Below are 21,100 nucleotides of genomic sequence, written 5' to 3'. Positions count from 1 at the left end.
AGGATGTTTTTATTTAGTGTTTTCAGATTGGGAAACGTTGCACTAATAATGACTCCGAAAGCCAGTCTCCACACTGTGCTTTTACTAATGCACATTTCCTGCGAGAATACCTGGAGTCTGTGTTTTGCACAATAAAGAGAATTAAATTAGGAGTTTTGGACGTTTCGAGGGTTGCCGGCTGCACTGCTTTTAGTGACTGTTGGAAATTAGTTGTGAGTCCTCCCAGGGATGTCTCTTCCTGGCACTTCTTGGAGGAGAGGCTGAGAGGCTGTTTCAGGGCTGGTTGTCACCATTTGAAATGAGAAGCACTGAGGTGCACTGAGATGTGTATACTGTTTCATTGTATTCCCCGGCGAGGTCTGAAAACCATATAGCCAACAGCTGTCAATCAAGGTTACTGAAGTGCAGTTTATTCCCAGGAAACAGTATGTGTCCAGGTGTGCATCTGATGAGCTGACGGGCTTGGCTAAAGCTGCACAAAGGCCAGGGGTCAGACAGGACACTGACGTTTATACCCTCACCCCCGCTGGCCCCTGAGCGACCACAGTCCTGCTGTTTGTCGCTGTGGTGCAGTTAGCGTTTTCTAGCATTTCCTGTGATGGAGTCGCACTGAGTCTTCTGTTGGCATGATGCTTGGAGACCCGCTCACGGCGCTGTTGCATCAGCTGTTGGGTCCTGAGGAGTCCGTGCCGTGGAAACACTAGTTTATCTTTTCATCTGTTGGTGCAGTTGAGGCTGTGTCCAGGTTTTGGTGACGATGAACATTCACGTAGACCCTTTGTGTGGACATACATTTTAAGTTCTTTCTGTAAGTAGTTAGGTATGGTTTGCTAGGTGCTGTGGTTGGTACATGTCTAACTTTTTAGAAAAAGAACATAGTGTAAAGCATGAAAATAATAAATGACCTGATCTAGAAGATGGCAGTCCTCAGGTGTCCTGTGGGCCGGCAGACAGGAGTTTTGGAGACGAGCTCTTGGCTTGTCATGGATTTGATGTTGGCAGGTGGGTGGCTCAGGCACAGAGGCAGGAAGCCTGGCCACAGGGCTGTGGGGGGCAGTGGGACGTACGTGCTGTTGCTCGGCTCACATCTGATGATGAGGACTTGGGTGGTTAGGCCGCCTATTTAGGCTGTTTCCTCATCTGTGAAGACCCTTGGAATCATCATCGAAAACTCTCAGCAGGGATGGTCATTGGGCACAGAGCGTCCCAGGCGAGTATAACCCAATCACAGGCCCATGTCCCACCAAGCTCTGTCCAGCCTTTGTCTCACTGTGTGGCAGGCACTGGCGGGGGAGGCTAGGTGTGAGTTCCCCAAAGGATGCAGACATCCCTGGGGCCGCCGGGTGGTCAGGGCAGCAGCACATCCAACTCCTGTGCCCCCAGTGATGTGTCTTCTCTGCAGATCCCTACTCACAGGACTCTACACCCCCACATCCGGGACCATCACCATCAATGGCAAGAGCCTGCAGAAGGACCCATCTGTGGTCAGGGCGGAGCTGGGGGTGTGTCTGCAGCGGGACATCCTGTTTGACCACCTCACGGTGCTCGAGCACCTGCAGCTCTTCGCCTCCCTGAAGGCGCTGCGGGGAACCCACCAGGAGCTGCGTGAGCAAGTCCACAGGTGCGTGATGCCACCTCTGCCCCTGCCCTCCGTCCTATGTGGGTGCATGGGGGGTGCAGGGAGATGCCTTATGAGCCTCACTGCAGCCTGTATCTGTGAGAAGAAAGCGTTAGCAAGTGGTTCTAACTATGGAATTACGACCCCAACCCTGGGATCAGAAAGTGTCCCAGGGAGGATACCTAACCTGTTCTGTCCTCGAGGAGGGAGCACAGTATGGGGGCTGAGGTCTGTGTCTAGAGTGTGGGTGCCTGTGGGTGTCCTGAAGTGAAAAGGATGGGGTGGGGGAGTGGGTGAAGGAGCCTGAGCAGTCCTGCCAAGTCTAGATGTTATCCTGCAGATTCGGGGTTGTGGACAGGAGGGGGAAAGCAGCCCAGGGCCTGGAAGGTATACCTATGACCCAGGGTGGCTACTGGCACTGGGTGGGGACGGGACATGGAGAGGCCACAGGGGAGGCCCAGGTTTGAAAGCTGTTGGAGGCCAACTTGACAAGCTGGGCATCCAGGGTGGGGAGGGGAGAGCCCGGGGTCCGGATGCATTCCAAGGGGAGCAGAGGACGTGTGTGGGGAGAGGAGGCAGGGGCTGGGATGGCAGGATGGGCCGGGGGTCCCAGAGCTCCTCCAGTCTCACAGAGACTCACAGAAGCGGAGCCCACAGGGAGGAGAGGACCCGAGGTCCCTAGTCAGGAAACAAATCGATGTCTCCAGGAGGTGAGTGTGGCTTGGGGGCCAGAGGGGAAGGAGAGGGCTGGAGTGGGGCCTGAATCCAGTGGGGGAGCCACTGATCTAGAAGACACGGGGTGGGGTTGTGTGTGAAGGCTGTGGCCCAAGCTGGGCTGTGCCCCTTGCGGGGATGCACTGTGAGACCAGTGTGGAGGCTCCTCACTCTCAAGCCAACTTCATGAAGCAGGACATCAGTCAGGCCTGACCCACGGGGGACCAGGCCAGGGCATAAGGACACATGGCGAGTCACTCATACGCCTCAGAAGAAAAGGGGCCCCTGAGGAACCATGAATGTTACTGCTTATTGCTGCCTTAAAATATGTTTGCAAGATTTGTTTTGTAAAATAAGGATTTACAGTCACGTGGTTGGCAGCTAACTGGTGTCTGAGGCCGTTCACCACCACAGCAGGACTGATTCACATCCCGTCTTCAGAAGTGGCTGCTGATGACAACCACGCCAGTGATGGTGGGGACTCAGATACATAGGGAAACATCTACTTTGCACCAGTCAAGCCTGTCCTAAGTGACAGCGGGAACTTAGGGAGAAACAGTGCACATCACTAAAGGACAGAGTGGTTACGTGCTGCTGCTGCTGCTGCTAAGTCGTTTCAGTCGTGTCCGACTCTGTGCGACCCCATAGATGGCAGCCCACCAGGCTCCGCCATCCCTGGGATTTTCCAGGCAAGAACACTGGAGTGGGTTGCCATTTCCTTCTCCGGTTACGTGCTACCTACATTTAAAAAAAAGTTCCCGGGCCACCAGTTTTCATTCAAAGTGTGTACCTACCCTGGACCACGGCAGACTCTGCTGTGCTGGGGGCTGGGCCCAAACCCAGCTCCTGAGGACACTCCGAGGGCTTCATCTTCTGATGTGGGCACAGCAACCTCAGTGGTTATCAGTTTGCCGCGAGTTACCTGGCAACGACGCTGGTGTGCACAGAGGTAGGCGGGGAGAGATCATGTTTTAGGAGAGCCATACTCAATTAGAGGAGCAAGGACTGAAAGCCCTGATTCGGAGGCAGGGCGATCAGTTTCAGCTCCTGTGGCAGCACTTGGTTCCCTTAATGGCCATCTTGGTTACAATCGAGCTGATGCAATCCGGGGTAAATGCCTTAGAGAAGACATTTGTCCAGAGTCGGGTCTTTACTGTTTTGCCTTTAATTTGAAGAAGAAAGTAGAAGTCAAGAGGGAACTTAATCAATGGGATGTCATGATGCAGTTAGCGTTAGTCCTGAGGATTCTGGCAAGCATCATGAGGCTTGAGCTGCAGGCTGGCTTGTTCGATGGTGGTGAGACCCACGAGGGCATGCGTGCAGGTGGACACAAGCAGAGGACACAGCTTTGCATCCTGCATGCTGCCGTGTAACGAGGATGGAGGGATGAAGAAGGACCTGCCGGGAACAGCGGGGAAAGAGGAGAAACTAGTCCATTAAAGAGCAGAATCAGTGAGGGAGGGGGAGGGACCAGACCATTAAGGAGGACGGAGAGGTCTGGTGCATCAGATGCTGTTGAGGGTCAAGTAACATGAAGACTGAAGCATAACCTCTGGACTTAGTGTGAGGAGGTCGCTAGTTGACTGGGTCAGAGCCATCTTGGTAGCACAGTGGGGAGGGAGGTCTGTCTGGAGTCAGGGGAGAAAGGATGGAAGGAGGGATTAGAAACTGAACTCTCCCCAGGAGTTTTATGCAAAAGGGGAGCAAAGATTTGGGACAATATCAAGATGAAAGAGAAACAGACATTTCAAATACTGAACAAACCACTGAGGCAAACATAAGGTGGGTGGCTTTCTGGGCGCCATCCTGTGAGCAGTGGTTGGGATCCGTTGGGGGGTGGCAGTGACACTGGCGGGCAGAGCCTGTGGACACAGGAAACAAGGACGGGGAAGAGAGGAGAGTTCCGTTTTGTGGGAGTGAGGGCTAGAGGCAGGGACCAGCTGGAGAAAGGATGTGTGGAAGGGGATGGGTGGAATTGAGCCTCTGGCAGGGCCGTGGATGCTGGAAACAACCAGGTCCAGGGTGTGGTTTGGTCATGAGTGGCTAGGAGTGTGCAGATTTCAAGATCAACAGAGAACGGGGAGGGTTTTGGTTTAAGGCAGAAATGTAATTAGGATGTGGATGTTTGAGAACATCTGACATCTCATGCCTTGTTTTTGTTTTCTCTGCCGGTCCATCTCTGGTTAATAGAACTAATGGGATTAGCCCCCAGAGGGTCACCTCCTCTGGAGCGGGAGCCACCAGGTGGAAAGGGATTTCTGGCTTCTAATGGGAATATAGGTCAAGACAGCCCCTGCTGAGACGGGCCACTTGTCCTCTTCCTCCCAACTGGGCTGCTGTCCACAATGGGAGCATCTGACAAACAAGGGAAAAACTGCTATAAATGTATGTTGAGGTTCACTCCACAGGAAATGTAGGGCCACATGGACTAACCATCCAGTGGGCCGACTGGCAACCAGACCTGAGAAGGGAGCCTGGGTTCCTTCTGGGTCTGGATGAGGAATCTGTCAACAGTGAAACATTTACTGGGTGCTCAGGTGCAAGTACCTGGGATTTTACTGGTGTCTGCATGAGAGTTTTGCAGTTTTCTGGGTCCCGACAGTTTTGAAGTTCAAGTGTGTGGAACCTTGTAATCACTCCTCTCCCCCACTCCTCCTCTGGCTGCTCCTTGGCCTTGGGGAAGTTGTGACTTGCCTGTAGCTCAGAGGGAGGGAATCTACTGGGTGTGGGTGCTCAGAGGAAGGTTTCCTGTGGGGGGATACTGCTGCTCCAAGAGGGGGCTTAACAGAGAGTGAGATAAAGTAGGTGGTGAGAGTCTTCAGTGTTCACGTGTTACTGGGCACTTGGTGCAGGGTGATAGGTTACTTGTGAAGTGGCATCTCCCATGCATCGGGAAATGCTGGGTGTCTGCAGTCATTGCGGAGACTGGAAGCTCGTGGAGAGAAGAGGGCTGGTCGTCATGTTAGCGGCACCTGTCGCTCCTGCTCTGCACGCGGTGACTCATGGCTGTGTCCCAGGTGCTCAGGCAGGAAGGGACTGATGCGGAGCTAGTGCTCCTGGGCGAGGTCAGTCTTCTGTAGAGGCGTGGATGGACAGTGGACGGCCTCTGCCTGTTGCTCTGACCACACCTGCCCATCGGCCATCCTCCCCAGGGTCCCAAGGGGATGGAGGTCCCTTGTCAGGTGAGTGAATCCAGAGGGGACACAGCACGTACTTCCTACAGACAGGACCCATCCGGTAGGCCCTGCTGCCAGGGCCTCACGCTGGGTCCCTGGATGTGGTCGTATCCGGTCCCCGAGGAGGCCAGCGCTGCGGCGTCAGGATCATGGGCACCTGGTTCTGGGCCCCCACCATGTGTCCATGGATGAGAAAGAGCCGAGTCCTCGCGGGTGACTGTTTCCAGAGTGGGACGTCAAGCGCAGCTGAGGAGTCCAGGGGAGGGCTCTGTTCTCGTTTCAGAACTCTTCAGGATGTGGGGCTGATGCCGCACCAGCACCAACAGGCTCGAGTGCTTTCGGGGGGCACGCGTAGAAAGCTGTCCATCGGCATCGCCTTCCTGGGCGCGTCGGGGACCGTGGTCTTAGATGAGCCCACCAGCGGGGTGGACCCGTGCTCCCGCCGTGGCATCTGGGACATCCTCCTCAAGTACCGACAAGGTGGGGCTCCGTGGAGCACTAGTTCTCTTCTCGCGATATCACGAAGGAGGGCGGTGCTTTATGTTCTCCTTCCATCCTATCACGTGGAGGGCTGCGCTCCATGTCCTTTTCCCGCGATATCACAGAGGAGGGCGGTGCTTTATATTCTCCTTCGGGCCTATCACCGTGAAGGGCTGCGCTCCATGTCCTTTTCCTGCGGTATCATGAAGGAGGGCGGTGCTTTATGTTCTCCTTCGTCCTGTCCCCGTAAAATATGATACTGCTCTGTTCTTTCTTGGATATTGAGGTGGAGAGGAATGAGGCCCATGTCCCAATAATGATACGTTATCCTGGGGAAAAGAAAAATTCCCGGGACTTCCTGTCAGTCCAGTGGTTAAGTCTCAGTGGTTCCAGTGCAGGAGGTGCAGGGGAACTAAGATTACACTTGCCGTGGGGCAGGCCTCCCCCCCTCCCCCCACACAATAAAAAATTACCCAGGTGCGCACAGAGAAGACACACACCCATCGTGACCTCCCCGTGGTATCGGGGGTCTGGGGGTTGCTCAGAACCAGCAGTGGTGTCTTTTGAGCATGTTACCCGTGATACGAGCGGACACAATGGCTTCCATTCTGGAGTAATTTTGGGATTATCGGAAGGGGTGTCCCAACTACAATCTGGAAAAAACGTTTCCTCACTTTTTTCAGTGAGGAAACTGAGACACAGAGAGAAGGATGTGGGGTTTGCTTAGAGCCAACCACAAGGCGGTTCACCCAGCCAAGGGAGGAGTGGAGATCTGGTCTGGAGGCTTCGGGTTTCTCATCTTTGTCAAGGTGAATTTCTAACTTAGGACTTTAGATGGGCAGTTACTGATTTCCAGCTTCTGATTTCTCCTAACACTGGAATTTGGAAAGAAACTTCAGGAATAGGGGAACATATCTTGTGCTTCTAGACAGGTGTGGAAGCATCAGTGGCAGGGTTATCGCTGATTCTTATAAAACATAGTTTTGCTTTTCTTTTTGCCCTTTTGGGTACAAAGCCTTTCTGACTTGGCCTGAAACCTTCACTTCCCTAAGGGAAGTTAGGATTTGCTCCTTAAGAAATACAAGAAGGGACCCAAGAAAAGTCATCAAATTCTCTCCTTAGGGCAGGAAAGATGCCCCTGTCACTTAAAGCTTAGTTTGGGGTCAGGGAGAAGCCCTGAAAGGACCATCTTGTCCTTTCTATTCCAGAAACGTAGAGGAGCTGCAGAAAGACACAGGAAAATCAGATGCAGGCATGGCTTTTTATTCTTTTCTGGGCACTGGCGACCATTCCAGGACCATGATGTTGTGCCAGGGGCACAGATTCATTCGACCTGGTGTAGCTACCTCAGAGCTCATGAGGCCTAGCAGCACCCTGGCCCAGGGCTATGCCCAGGGTGGATGTCCTGAACTTTCAGAGTTCCCAGCTTCTGGACTGAGAGGGAGCAGAGCCTGCCAGGGAGGCTGCCTGGAGGGACAAGGTGGGCCCTGGAATCTGTGGGAGCCTGGGGGACGGACAGTCAGCTGGACTGAGGGGCCCCAGGGAGCAGGAGGTGCTTGAGGCCGTGGGCTGATCTTGTTCAAGGCTCTGCTGTACAGGTAGGGCAGGGACAGGTCTGAGTCATCACCTGGGGCCAGGAGACACTGACCGAACTGTGCCCGAGCACCTCACCTGCACATTGCCCCAAGGTCCCATCCATCCACTTACCTAAGGCCTTCTGGGGAGGAAAGTAGAGACCAGAAATGAAAACTTGTGACTTTTGAACACCATTTAAAGGGACTGATGGAGTTTTGAGGTAAAACAAATGGAAATCATTTCCATGCTTCTGGAGTGGGGGCAGATGACAAGGATGGGTGAGAGGCAGACAGATCAGTAGATTTTGTTTCCCTGATCGCATGAATTGCAGCTCGAATTTCATACCACAAGTTCATGGCTCTTGTTTACTTGAAAAATCAGAGCTGGGGTCTTCAGGGCTCAGCTGACAGAACATTTGAGTCATGAGCGTAATTGTAACTGGATACAAAACCAGATCCGATAAAAATCTCAGAAATAGGCAACTTTCTTCAGATTCTCTTTTTATGAGTTAAGTGTTTTCTCACTGTTCTTGGTCATTTGGCAATGGTTGTCTTTCGGGTGTTCCTTGGACGAGTCCCTGAGCTGACTGACATGCAGAATCAGTAGGATCAGGTGGGGAGTCCTAGGAGGGAAATATGTTTTCAAGAATCAAAATGTAGCAGTTTCTGGAAACAGCCCCAAGCCTCTAGGTAGCTGGGCTGCAGCTTTGTCAACCAGATCTAAGCGAAGCATGAAAACAAGCAACCTCTGCTGAGTAGAAGAGGGTTCTACTGGCAGACGTCGGGTGTTTGGGCCTCTGTCTTCCTGGGACCTGACCCGTGTTTCCTGCTGAGTGACACATAGTGCTGATATCCTGGTGACCAGTGCTTCCGTGCCTGCCTTGGTGGGAGCAATAGGGATGGAAAAGGTACCAGGCCAAATTGGTCTGCTCGTCCCCCTCCTATATGACCTGGAGAAATGATCTCACCCCTCTGGGCAAACAGTTGTCCTGTTTGCAAGTGGAGAGGATCATGCTGCTGGTAGGGTGGTGTGAGAAGTGTGTGAACGTTTACAGCTGAGCACCAGGTACGTGGGTGCTTGGCCAGTGGCTGTTCATCACTGTTGTTAAACAAGAGAAGTGGGTGTGGGAAAGATCACTTTCTGAGGAGAGGGGTTCAGACGCAGCACCCAAACAAGGGAAGCAGTAAAGACGTGTCTTGCAGAGTGACACTTGTCCATTGAGGGTTGAGGTGTGTCTCAAGTTACCTAAATATCCGCTGAGAAGCATCAAACATCTGATGAACTTCATCTACATTTTTGGGTAATTTACATTCCAGCTGACTTTCATTTTCAGATGATTTAATTGTCTGCAAACACATCATGGTTTCTAACTCTAGATCAGGGACTGAGCGCATTTTCTTAGCCTTGAAAGAACTTGTGTTGTGAGGGAATTTGGCTTTGGATTTCGGGACACATCTCTTGTGAACAATAGAATAGGCACATACCTTTTAATTAAACTGGAGAAGGAAATGGCAAGTCAGTCCAGTCTTCTTGCCTGGAGAATTCCATGGACAGAAGAGCCCGGCGGGCTACTGTCTGTAGGGTGGTGAAGAGTCAGACATGACTGAGCACACATACACTACGTGGTGAAAGTGGCCACCATGCCCCCTGCCGCTTGTTACTCTAGGGTCTACATATCATGGTTTCCTTTTGATGTAGTTTTTAAAAGATGGATTGAGAATCCTGGTCTTTCTATCTTTCTCTGTTATTTAAAAATATAAACTCAGGTAGAGTTAAAATCAGGCTTCCCAGGTGGCTCTAGTGATAAAGAACCCACTTGCCAATGCTGGAGACATAAGAGATGCAGGTTCAGTCCCCGGGTTGGAAAGATCCCTTGGAGGAAGACCTAGTAACCCACTCCAGTATTCTTTCCTGAAGAATCCCATGGACAGTGGAGCCTGGCAGTCTGTAGGGTCGCAAAGACTCAGACGTGACTGGAGCGACCTAGCACACAGGCACGCAGGGTTAAAATCATGTTTGGCCTTTGCTCTTGGAAAAATTTGCTTTTGAGATAAGAATCAATCAATGCATTTATTCAGTAAACCAGAATAGGTAGAATTGGGCTTGATGTAGGCCTGTGGGGGAGTGTATCGGGTTGTTTAAAAAATTTGTTCAGAGTTTTCCGTCACATCCCCAAAAAACTTCTTGGCCAAGCCAACAGAAAGGAAAAGTTCTGAGAGTGTCCCTTTACGTAACTGACGTGAACTTTATGAAAATGCCTTTCAGGCTCTCTGGCCTCAGGCCCCCTGAGGTCAGTTTGGGCTCTTTCCTCCCCCAGAAAAGGCTGGAAAATGTGACCAGATGTGAGAATTCATAGAGGATACATATAAGCTGATCATTTGTTTCTGCAAAGAGTGGCCGCCTGCCCTCTTTCTTCCGGGGGAGGCCCTGGCTCATGCCCTCCCCTCCCTTGCCCCGTGCCCAGTGCCCAGAATGCTCTCTCTGCGGCCTTGGCTGCTGTGAGCTCTCCCCCCAGGAGGAGGTGAGTGTGGTGCCCCCATGACTCGTGGTTACATCACTTGACAAGGACATCGACCGGCCCCTTGGCTGCTGCCCTGCCCTTCACGGTGCTTACTGATGTTCTTGCGCAGCAGCAGCAGTGCTTCCATAGGACAGAGCTCCTCCCGGCGTCCGGCAGAGGTGACAGTGAGGTGAAGGGTGTAGGGTCGAGGATCAGAAGACAGAGAGGGATGTCCCTTTCAACTGTCTCTCTGTGAATTTCTCCTCTCCATCCACTCAGTGATCTGTCTCGGGCTCACAGATGGGGCGACTGGACCCGGGGACCCGCTGGCTTGCCCCTTAGTGTCATGCCTGGTGATGGTGGGTTTGCAGAAGCCACGTCCTAACCCCGAGGTGTTTCCGGGGCTCTGATTTGGGGGGTGATCTCAACTGAATTAAAACCCTGTGATGCTCTTGACACCGCCAACCCCCTGCCCCAGCTCCTCCTCTGGAGGGAGGGGATAAACCACTGGTGTGCTGTGCAGATCTGATGCCCCTTTTCCTGGGTCGCAGGTCGGACGATCATCTTCACCACCCACCACCTGGACGAGGCTGAGGCGCTGAGTGACCACGTGGCTGTGCTGCAGCGGGGGCGGCTCCGTTGTTCTGGGACCCCTGCCAGCCTGACCCAGGCCCACGCCCAGGGGCTCCGCCTGACACTCAGCAGGCAGGTGAGACCCTGGTAGCGGACACAGGGAGACGTGTCCCTCCTCCTTTGGGGGAATGGAGGAGACGAATCGAAACTGCTCCTCAGTTACAGCATTTCCACATTGCAATCAAGTCATTCAGCAGATCTTTATCCCAAATCCAGGCAGGGCCTTGCTGGCGGTGGATCTTGGGCGAGTTGACAAAATAGGGTGCGTGCTTTCTGCACAGGGTCCTTGGGGGTCTCAGTCTTTGGGGAGGAAACCTTGTGCCCGACAAAGTGATAAACAGAACATGGTCACTAGTGGGTGTGGAGTTGGGAGGCAGGGACAGGGAGGTGGGAGGGCCCGGGATGAGGCTGGAAAGGGAGGTGGTAATTAAGTGGAGACCTTTGTGTACAGAGGCCCTGATGCTAAAATAAATTTTACAGCAATGAGTGGGGCCTCCCAGATGCTCTCTGTCTGCCAGGGTCAGATGGGATTCAGGGCCCCTGATGGGATACAGGGTTGGCCTGAGTGGATGGCTGGGCACCACCATGGCCCTACGTGTTCCCAGGTAGCTTTCTGACCCTTGATGCTTGGTTCAGAGGCTAAAACTCTACCATAGAAAGGGTGATGTCAGAGTTCTCAATGAGAGACATCCTCATTGCCCTGTGTCAGCTGGGGGTGGGCCGGAGTTGCTCTGCGGCTGGGATTCAGGGCTCAGGTCTCTAAGTTGCCCCCAACCCCCCGAGTCTTGATGGTCTGACCCTTGGTGGCCCTGAGTCCAGGTTCCTGTTTGCTTCCTCTTTATTCAGGGGGAGTGTCTTGCTGTCCTGGGGGGCCCCTTCCTCCATGGGTGGGGGTCCTTGTCTCCCTTTAAAGAAGGCTCAGCCCCATATCCTGTGGTCAGGTTGCTGGCCTGGAGTGGCTTTCAGGATTCTGTGTAGGCAGTGTGGGTGTCCGTAAGCATAGACCTCCTGGAGCCTGTCTCATGTACCTGGGGACCAATTAATGTTACATCTTGCATGGCCAGCTTTCCCACTAGATTTAAATTTAAAAAGGAAAAGATGCAATGCGTCCTGGAAATGCTGTTTCTTGATTTTGCTGCTTGGAGTTGAAATTTCAAAATAATTTGCTTAGGGGTAGAGGTGAAACCAGTTAATGTAAATTTAGTATGTTTGGGTTTGCTTTCCTTACTGTTCCCTTGCTTTCTTGGGGGATAGCCTTCTGTTCCAGAGGCCGATGACCCGAAGGACACAGCTTGTGCCACGTCTCTGATCCAGACCTACCTCCCGCAAGCATCTCTTCGAGGCAGCAGCCAGGGCGAGCTGAACTACATGATCCCTGAGGATGCAGACAGAGCCTGCTTCAAAGGGCTCTTCCAGGCCCTCGACCAGAACCTCCACCAGCTGCGCCTGACAGGCTACGGGCTCTCAGATACCACCTTAGAAGAGGTACCTGCGGATGAGAGATACTCGAGCAGGCTTTTCTGGTTTGTGCTTTGCTGCTGTGTGTGGGAGAGACAGCAGGGAAGGACGCTCTGGGGACCCTGTGCATTTTCATTCATTTCCCAGCTCTGATTGGCGGCAGGCATGGCGTTTATATGAATTTAATGCCCTCGATAGGTGACTGTGGTTCTTTAAGGGGGATAGCATTTTTGTATTTGAGACCTTTGATTTCTTTAATCCAGAAGGACTAGCTCTCCAGGTAGTTTCAGCAGCAGGAGGCTGGCTGGTCCTGCTTCCTCACCTGGAGGCGTCCTTCTCTTTTCTCTCTGGACCTAGTTCTGCTCGGAAGTCCCAGCCCCACCCTGGGAAAAGGAGGGCAGAAGCTCACACTCGGGAACCATGCTCCTCCCCACTGCTCCCCTCTCATTCCCCCTCCCCTGAGGGAAATCGTGCTGGTGCCCGCCCCTCGGAGTGGCTGTGGTTTCTTCATGAATGCTCCAAGGAGCCAGAAGCAGGCTTTTTCCTCCAGGAGGAAGTTGCTATTTTGTGTACACAATCCGATGGGAAGCCATGTGTGGGGGCCTTGAGGTTGATTGTTAGCCAGGTCTGAGTTTTACAAAGCTCTGCAGATTTCAAATAAAAGTCAAGTGCTGAAGATTAAACACGTCTGGAAAGAACTTTGGGCCACTTTCACTGTATTACCCAAGAAAAGTAATAGAGTCACACCCGGGACTTTCAGTGGCCCCGAGAATTAAAATACTGAGACTGAACTTTTGGTTGAGTTTTGGAAGGGATTTAGGGGTTGGAGGCGTGTCTCTGGGTGGGTTAGTGATGCAGTAGGTAAGGCAGCCACTTGTGTGTAAATCAGTGTGACTCCAGGTGACAGTGGCCACTGCAATTTTTCTGTCGAATAAGTGGTTCTAAAAGATTGGAAAGCAGTAAAAGATTTGCAGTGCTACAAACAGCTTTTATTCATAGAATGTATTTGATTCTCCCTTCCTAACTCTGTAACTTATTATTTCTGTTTTAAGGTTGAGGCTCCAGTAGGCTAATTTTACCCTGAATTGCAGGGCTTATAAGCTGCTCTTGGACCTAGGTTTTCTGAGAGTGAGTCAAGTCAAATGGGTCACCTTGGGGATGATGCTCTGGCTTCCATGGACCATCAGCTGTCCTCTGATTCTTGTGAAAAGAGCAGTTGAGGCCTATAGGACAACAGGGAACAGCCTGATTCACAACCAGGAAGGACGGATACAAGCTGCTTCCTCAGCCGGAGCTTGGAGTCCTGAACCCTCTTTGTCAGGGCCGTCTTTCCCTCTGTCGTCCCTCCGGCTGAGACACGTATGCTTTCCCCATTGAAAGGCAGCTCTGATCCTGCGGTCCTGGCAGCTCTGCGTGCCTCCTCTGCCCGCCCCACCGTGGTCCCCTCCAGGACCCCCTCTGACTTGCCGTCTTGCGCCTGGGATGCTGAGGGTCTTCTGTGCCCAGCTGCACCCCGCTGCGCTGGTGCACGCTCAGCCCAGTGGCTGCTGATCAACGTGTCCTTGAGAGCTTGCTTGGAGGGTCTAGTAGGGGAGCACAGCTGCTTGTATACCCTTGGCCAAAGCCCGATCGTCCTCTATCAGGGATGGTCGTCCTCTTCAACCGAGTTTGCAGCTATGGGAAGGACACCCATGGAGCAGTGAGGGAGGAAGGGCATAGCCCCCTAGGCAGCCAGGTCAGCTGAGTCACCCTGGCGGTCATCAGGGTGACAGATGTCGCAGCCAGATCACCCTCACAGCCTGATGAGTGTTCCCTGAATGACGGTGTGTCCGGCTTGTGGGGACAGCCTGTCACAGTGGAGGCAGTGGGTCTCAGCCCACAGCTTTCTCCCTCCAGTACCTGCAGCCTCGGATGAGTCGTTCAGCTCCTAAGCCTCAGTTTTGTGCTCTTTAAAATGGGATAATTATTCCAGGAATTACCCGTAATAGTTAAATGCCTGGAATGAACCAGGCAAAGCAGTAAGGTCCTTCTTGCCTTGGAATGTGAGACTGTTGCTGGGGCTTTGGGGTAACAGTGGAATTAAATTGCGTGTATGCTCCAGGAAAAGGCACCTCTTGCCCAGGGCTTTTGGCTGTCACCCGTCCTGCCTGTGTGGATGTAGCACACGGGGCATTTCCCAGACCCCCTCCACGATGCCTGAGTCAGGGGGGGTTGGGGTTCTCCTTTGACCTGGGTGGATGGCCTGGGCAGCTGCTTGGAGCCCTGGCCGGTCTGGACTGTGGTTATGCCAGACACCACTGGCCACTGTCCTCTGAAGTCTGGGTGACCAGTCTGAGTCATCCAGGCACCTACTCACTAGTTACTAGGAAGCTAGTGGTCTGTGCAGTTAGGAGCCTCGGTGTGGTGTGACTCACAGCTTCTCTGCAGATGGAGAGGAGGTGCCTTTGGGCAGTGTTTCGCCAGCCTAGGTCACTTGAAAAAGAAGGCGAGTTTCTTTCGAATTGTAAGAAGAGGGGATTACCAATCACGCGCAGACATGTTATGCAGTGTCTCTCTGGAGTCATCTTTGTCACTGGGTGTTTCCTAGTGTGTGGTGCCTGGTGTGGACAGATGGACACGTGTCCTGCGCTCGCTGGACTCAGCTCGGGCCGCCGGGCCTGAGGGGGCATGGCTCAGCCTTTCGGACCAAACACATTCACTGGTACCAATGAGTGTTCACCCTTCTCTTGTGTGTGCTCACTTATTAACCCATGGCTAGAGCAAGTGTTCCTTCATGAAAGTGGCATCTTACTCTCCTGCCAGGGAAGCAGGGAGCCTCAGGAATCCTGTGATGCTTGTTGTGAGCTGAGGGGAGGTGTTGGGGAGGGATCGGCCTCACTATTTCATGGCTTTAAGCATCGCAGGGAATGTGGTGAGGAGGGTCTTTTAAGTTCTGGGCAGATGCTTAGCTTTTAAATGTTTCGTTAATCAGTGCGCTTCACGGAACCAGTCAGGACTATCTCGAGGCAGCATGAACATGCAAGGAGAGGCTTACTGAGAACGATGCTTCGTGTAACTCAGACCCTTCAGTACTTTTAGTGACTTCCTCCCTTCCCCTCGCTCCTCCCTTCCCTCCCTCTCTCCTCTCTCTTCCCCTAATCGTTTCCTTCTTTTCTTTCAAATGATGGTTGTGGTTGCCTATTCCAGCCCCGCCCTGATATTACAGCACGAAGCTTCTGGAGGAGAGATGGCAGCCCTGCTGTTTACCTGTTTGTTTATATCTCTTCTATCATCTGCCAGGTCTTTTTAAGCCAGTTGTCTGCTTCATAAGCATTATTCTCATTGCATGCTGAGTTGCTTCAGTCGTGTCCGACTCTTTGTGATCCCAGGGACTGTAGCCCGCCAGGCTCCTCTGTGCGTGGAATTTTCCAGGCAAGAATACTGGACTGGGTTGCCGTGTCCTCCTCCAGGGATCTTCCCGACCCAGGGATTGAACCCAGGTCTCTAACGTCTACCTGCATTGGCAGGCAGTTCTTTACCACTGTACTACCTGGGAGGCCCCTTATTTTGGTAAAAGCTAGACAAATTGATGGAAAATTGACTTGAAGTGCAACCGAAAGCTGTGGCCTGCTGAAGCAGAGGAAACAGTGAGGTGACCTCTGTCAAACTGTTGACTGTGGCTCCATGGCTGACCTAGGGCACATGTGGTGATGCCTTAAACGCAGGGGATTCTTATCCGCCGACAGGGTTCATCTCGGGGTAGAAACGGAGGTTTCTGTATGCTCCCCTCATGCCTGGGCAATGATGACCTGCCTCAGGGAGCCCTGGTCTGGATGCCTCGTGGGATGGCCCTCGAGATTTTGGCATAATTCAGGGAGGCCCAGCCCAGGCGCTGGATGTGGAGTCCATGGGTTGTGGTCCTGCCTTCAGGCTGTTGGCGTGTCTGCCCGCTGCACCCCGTGCCGCCACTGAAAATTGGGTGCCCTGAGGAGCAGGGAGCTGGGCTGATGGAGGGGACCCCAGTGTAGGCCTGGTGCGATTCATTGTGACTGGGGCCTGTGGCCATGTGGCTGGTGGAAACAGATTGCAGCTTGGGGCCTCTCTCCGTGGATGGGGCATCCCTGGGGCCTCCACCCCATCGTGTGGGAATGTCCCTTCTCCTGCTGGGCACTTTCACCCGCCAGCCTCCTCGCTCAGCCTCCCCTGGGTCCCCCTCTCACGGCTTCTCCCTGATTTCCGACCACACCCAGCTCACCCCCATCTCTTTCCTCTCTCCTCTGTGGAGACCTTCAGCTTGTCAGGAACTTGTCCAGAATTTATTTCTATGTTCCTTTATATAATTTGCATTTATTTATTTACATTTGGCCAAAGGGCATGTGGGACCTTGATTCCCCAGTGGGGACTGAACCTGTGCTTCCTTCAGTGGAAGTTCAGATTTCTAACCACTGGATGGTGAGGGAATTCCCTTGCCCAGAATTTTAAATCAGGTTTGAAGTCTCATTGCATATATATGTGTGTGTGTATGAAAGAATCAGGAGTTACCCAGTTAATGCTGTTTATCTCAAGCAGCATCCATTTCCTCCCATAACCATTATCTTTGTGGCTACGTAATTTCTAACATAAAGAAGTTCCATCATGCAGTTTCTCACTTCTGTCTTGTAGGGCACTTACATCGTGTGCAGGGTTTCCGTACTGCCAAAAAGATGATGCCGAGGTTGGTGAACAGGGTGTGGGGGGTGTTCTGCTGTCCTCGCCTTAGATTCAGAAGTATGATTTCTGGGACAGAGATATGAACCTTCAGACCTGTAATCTTGACAGGTAACTACTTCCCAAAGTGATCACACCTGTTTGTAAGCCCAGTGTTTTTTTCCCTGGTAACCCCTTCCCCTAGTCCTCTGTCCCACTGGGGAGGAGGGAGTGTGAAGTCCGGGGAGTAAGCGGGTCTTGCGTTGTACCTGCTGTCAGGGGGAAGCCCATCATGCTTCCTAGGCTGGAGCTCCACGTTTCTCATTCCTGAAAGAGACCGATCGATCATCCCTAACTTTCCCACGCAGTTTTCGTTTGGACTGAGTAATGTACTAATACTGAGTACAGGGTACAAATAGCAAGAAACACACGCAGCTGAGGACTCACCAGTCTACTCTTCCTGCTGCTTGTGTCCAGAGCACCCATGCAGTGCTTTACTCTGAAATTAAACGTTTCTTTATATTTGTAATGTCATGATTGGTGTTCCATCATAGCGTTGACTTCTAAAAATGGTTTTTATGCTGAATTCCTTAAATATTCCTTTCTGCTTAACATCTGCCTTTCTTCTCCAAAATATTTTTACTTTACACATCCATGTTCTTTTTGAACACTTCCTTGATTCTGTTGAGCTATAGTTGATGTAAAATGTTGTGTTCCTTTCTGGTGTACAGCACAAGTCATTCAGTTATATATATCTATCAGATTATTTTCCATTGTAGTTTATCACAAGATATTGAATATGGTTCCTTTTGGGCATTTAAAAATCTTCCTTCTCTTTACTCTCTTTTTTAAAAAAATATTATTTAACTTGCATGCAGTGAAACCCACTCTTAAGCATTGTGACGGTTGCAGAGGGTCATGGGACCTCCACCGCAGTGGACACACAGCGGGCTCCAGTCTCACTGCTTCTTGAAGGAGTCATTCTGCCACACACCTCGCCTCCCTGTGAACTGCCTTTTCTCTTCCAGGGTCCCCCTCCCCCACCTCACATCCTGTTCAGTTCAGTTCCGTCACTCAGTCGTGTCCGACTCTTTGCGACCCCTTGAATCACAGCACGCCAGGCCTCCCTGTCCATCACCAACTCCCGGAGTTCACCCAAACTCATGTCCACAGAATCGGTGATGCCATCCAGCCATCTCATTCTCCGTCGTCCCCTTCTCCTCCCGCCCCCAGTCCCTCCCAGCATCAGGGTCTTTTCCAATGAATCACATCCTGTTAATCATCCCCAAACAAGCCCAATGAGGAGTCACAGAACCAGCTACTCCATTACTTAGAAAGTCTCATCTGCTCCTCCAGTTTCTTGCGGTAATTTCTACCCGCTGTGTTTAGTACACGCTTTGTGTGTAATAGGTACTAAATAAATATTGATTGATACAGTCTCATCTCTCTCCTCTCTCTCTCACACACACAGATGCTAAAAAAGAAGGTGTCTGTTGTTAGGGGCAGCCAGCGTTTTATATATCTCAGATAGGAGATATTAATGAAATATAATTTTATAGTATATTTGGATCTATTTGAGAAAGCTTTCTTAAATTGAAAAAAGATTAAGCACCTTAAAAAAATTCTTTTGTTTGGTATTGTCTATAAAATACCCATCTCCACCAATTTTGTGTCTTTACACTTGGCAAGTATTGACTTTGCTGTCTTCAGTCAGTGATCGATTACTGTTAGTGGGGCTGTAACCGCACCCCAGGACGTTTTCTTTTGTTTGTCTGCATTCTGCCTGACGACTTCCTAGCGGGCAAGAAGGGGCTGCCAGCAGCACGCCTGGCTCTGCAGCTGGAGCCCAGGCTTCGCTTGAGCTGCAGTCATGTCCTCGTAAGTGACGGTCCCTAAACAGGCCAGTGACACTGGAATGTGGAATTTGACTGTGGTCGTCACTGTCTTTATTTTGGCATTTACATACCCACCCCTCTATTGATGCTTTCAAATTGTGGTGCTGGAAAAGACCCTTGAGAGTCCCTTGGACTGTAAGGAGATCAAACCAGTCAATTCTAAAGAAAATCAGCCCTGAATATTCATTGGAAGGACTGATGATGAAGCTGAAGCTCCAATACCTTGGCCACCTGATGCGAAGAGCCAGCTCATTAGAAAAGACCCTGATGCTGGGAAAGATTGAAGGCAGGAGGAGAAGGGAACAACAGAGGATGGGATGATAGGATGGCATCACCGACTCAATGGGCGTGAGTTTGAGTAAGCTCTGGGAGTTGGTTGGTGATGGACAGGGAAGCCTGGTGTGCTGCAGTTCATGGGGTCACAAAGAGTCAGACACGACTGAGCGACTGAACGACGACTCCAGTGCAAGGGGTACTGTTTACTGTGTGTAGGGCTGTGGGCCAGGAGAGCGGGAGCCCCCAACCTGCAGATGAAGTCCGAGGCTGAGACGGAATCTGCTGATGTCATGCACATAGGGTGAATGTGAGTAGCATGGTGTTGAACAGACTATTTTTGGAGCAGTTTTCTGTTCACAGCAATGGAGCAGAAGGTACCACCAAGGTTTCCCATACATCCTCTACACCACACCCACACCCCCCGCCCAACAGCGTGTCCCTCCATGATTAGTGCCTTAGGGCAGTTTTAATAAACCTGAATGAAGCTTCTACTAATATTTTAGGAAGGTCAGACTGCCCATGTGAGATGGGCAGTTGCTTTCCACCGAGCCTGCTGAGTTCCTCTAGGAGGGTTTCCTTTGTCTCTCTGTGAAGAGAGTCCTGAGTGTCATTCCCTCGGGTGCCTAAGCTCGGATGCCTTTATCTTTTTTTTTGTCTTTCTTAATTTTAACTGGAGGCTAATTGCTTTACAAAATTGTATTGGTTTTGCCATACATTGACATGAATCCGCCCCGGGTGTACATGTGTTCCCTATCTTGAACCCCCCTCCCGCCTCCCTCCCAATATCATCCCTTTGGGCCATCCCAGTGTACCAGCCCTGAGCATCGGATGCCTTTATCTTAAACAGCATTAAGAGGATGAAAAAATCAAGTCCAGAGTGGGAATAAGGACCTGACATATATGTTCTATTTATTTATTTTTACTCTTTGAGAACAACTTCTAAGAACAAAGAACCCCCAGGCAGTCTTTGCCCATCATGGTTCAGTCATCCCACCCTTGCCCTTAAGAGCAAAAGGATCTGATTCATCAGCTTGAGTCTTGCTCAGCTCACTGCCCGTCTCTGGAGCAGCCATCACGCAGGAAGAATTCCTGTTTCCTTGACTTAGTGATCTGGCTGTTTCTGCAGATAATGGAGCCCTCACTTTGTGCACCCCCCCACTGTGGGCTCTTCCTGGTCACATTCTGGCTGGAGAGTCACAGGAGGGCCGGCTTGTCTCTTTGCTTCTCACTGCCCGGTGCTGGAGGTCCATCCATCACACTGTGACCAGAACTTTGATCGTCCAGGTCAAGCGGTGTCTTCCAGGCATTTCCACTGGAAGCTGTTTCCTTTTTCCATTGTTATTGCTTATTTTTTGTGGATGTGCTTTGAGAGTCTTTAAAATCCCATTATTTACTCCACTTTCCCCACTGGTTTTAGCCCTTTTCTATGTTCCTTATGGCTGAGACATCTGCCACGGGGACAATTTCCTAACCCCACCATAGATTCTACATTTTTAAATTGACATTAACCTAAGGAAGCACTGTATCTTCACCCTGTCTGTTGATGTCCATAGTGACGCATGGCTTCTTGTTTTGTTCAGCAAGCTACAATTCACTGTGATGATTATTTACTTGGAATTCACCTCAGATTTAGCCAGTGGACCCCAGTGGGCCAACCCGTGTCTTCTAACACATCCCCCCATCTTTGAGCTCCAGATCCTATTGTAATTCCCAGGAGCTAGAGTCATTGTCTCTCCCAGGAGCCTGGCTGCTAGATGCAGTCATGGTCATGAGAGGGCTGCTCCCTCTGAACCCTTCCTGGTGGAGTTTCAGGCTCTGCACTCACTCCATCTCTCAATATATCCCAAGAACCACTCGGAACCTCCAGAGCCGGTGTATCCCTGGAACCCTGGAGCAGATGATGCCTTTGTGGAAGCAGAAATCGCAGCGATGAGCTCTGAAGACAGAGGAACGGGCTTCGAGGCAAAGAAACAGGCCACTGGGATCTGAAAAAGGCAGCAGAGGGCCTCCTTCCTCAGCACCTGCAGAGGGAACCCAGCCCTGCAACGTCCTGATCTTAGTCCTTGGGTCCATTTTAGATTTCTGACCTTCAGGATTATAAGGTGGTAGA

General features: G+C 51.5%; 1 protein-coding gene across 1 annotated transcript in view; it reads left to right on the top strand.

Moving 5' to 3' along the window:
• The window catches only part of ABCA13 (ATP binding cassette subfamily A member 13), a 338,145-nt gene that overhangs the window by 111,453 nt on the left and 205,592 nt on the right, over window positions 1-21,100 (top strand). Inside the window, exons 23-26 of the mRNA XM_088834807.1 lie at window positions 1,403-1,621; window positions 5,792-5,988; window positions 10,615-10,772; window positions 11,951-12,181. Coding sequence (XP_088690933.1) covers window positions 1,403-1,621; window positions 5,792-5,988; window positions 10,615-10,772; window positions 11,951-12,181 — 805 coding nt within the window. The remainder of the gene's footprint in view (window positions 1-1,402; window positions 1,622-5,791; window positions 5,989-10,614; window positions 10,773-11,950; window positions 12,182-21,100) is intronic.

Source organism: Moschus berezovskii, chromosome 3, assembly GCF_049115385.1.
Source record: "Moschus berezovskii isolate FMDL1 chromosome 3, NW_MosBer_1.0, whole genome shotgun sequence".
NCBI classification, from domain to species: Eukaryota; Metazoa; Chordata; class Mammalia; order Artiodactyla; family Moschidae; genus Moschus; species Moschus berezovskii.
Note: the sequence above shows the minus strand (reverse complement) of the source record. Positions and strands in the feature narration are given on the sequence as shown.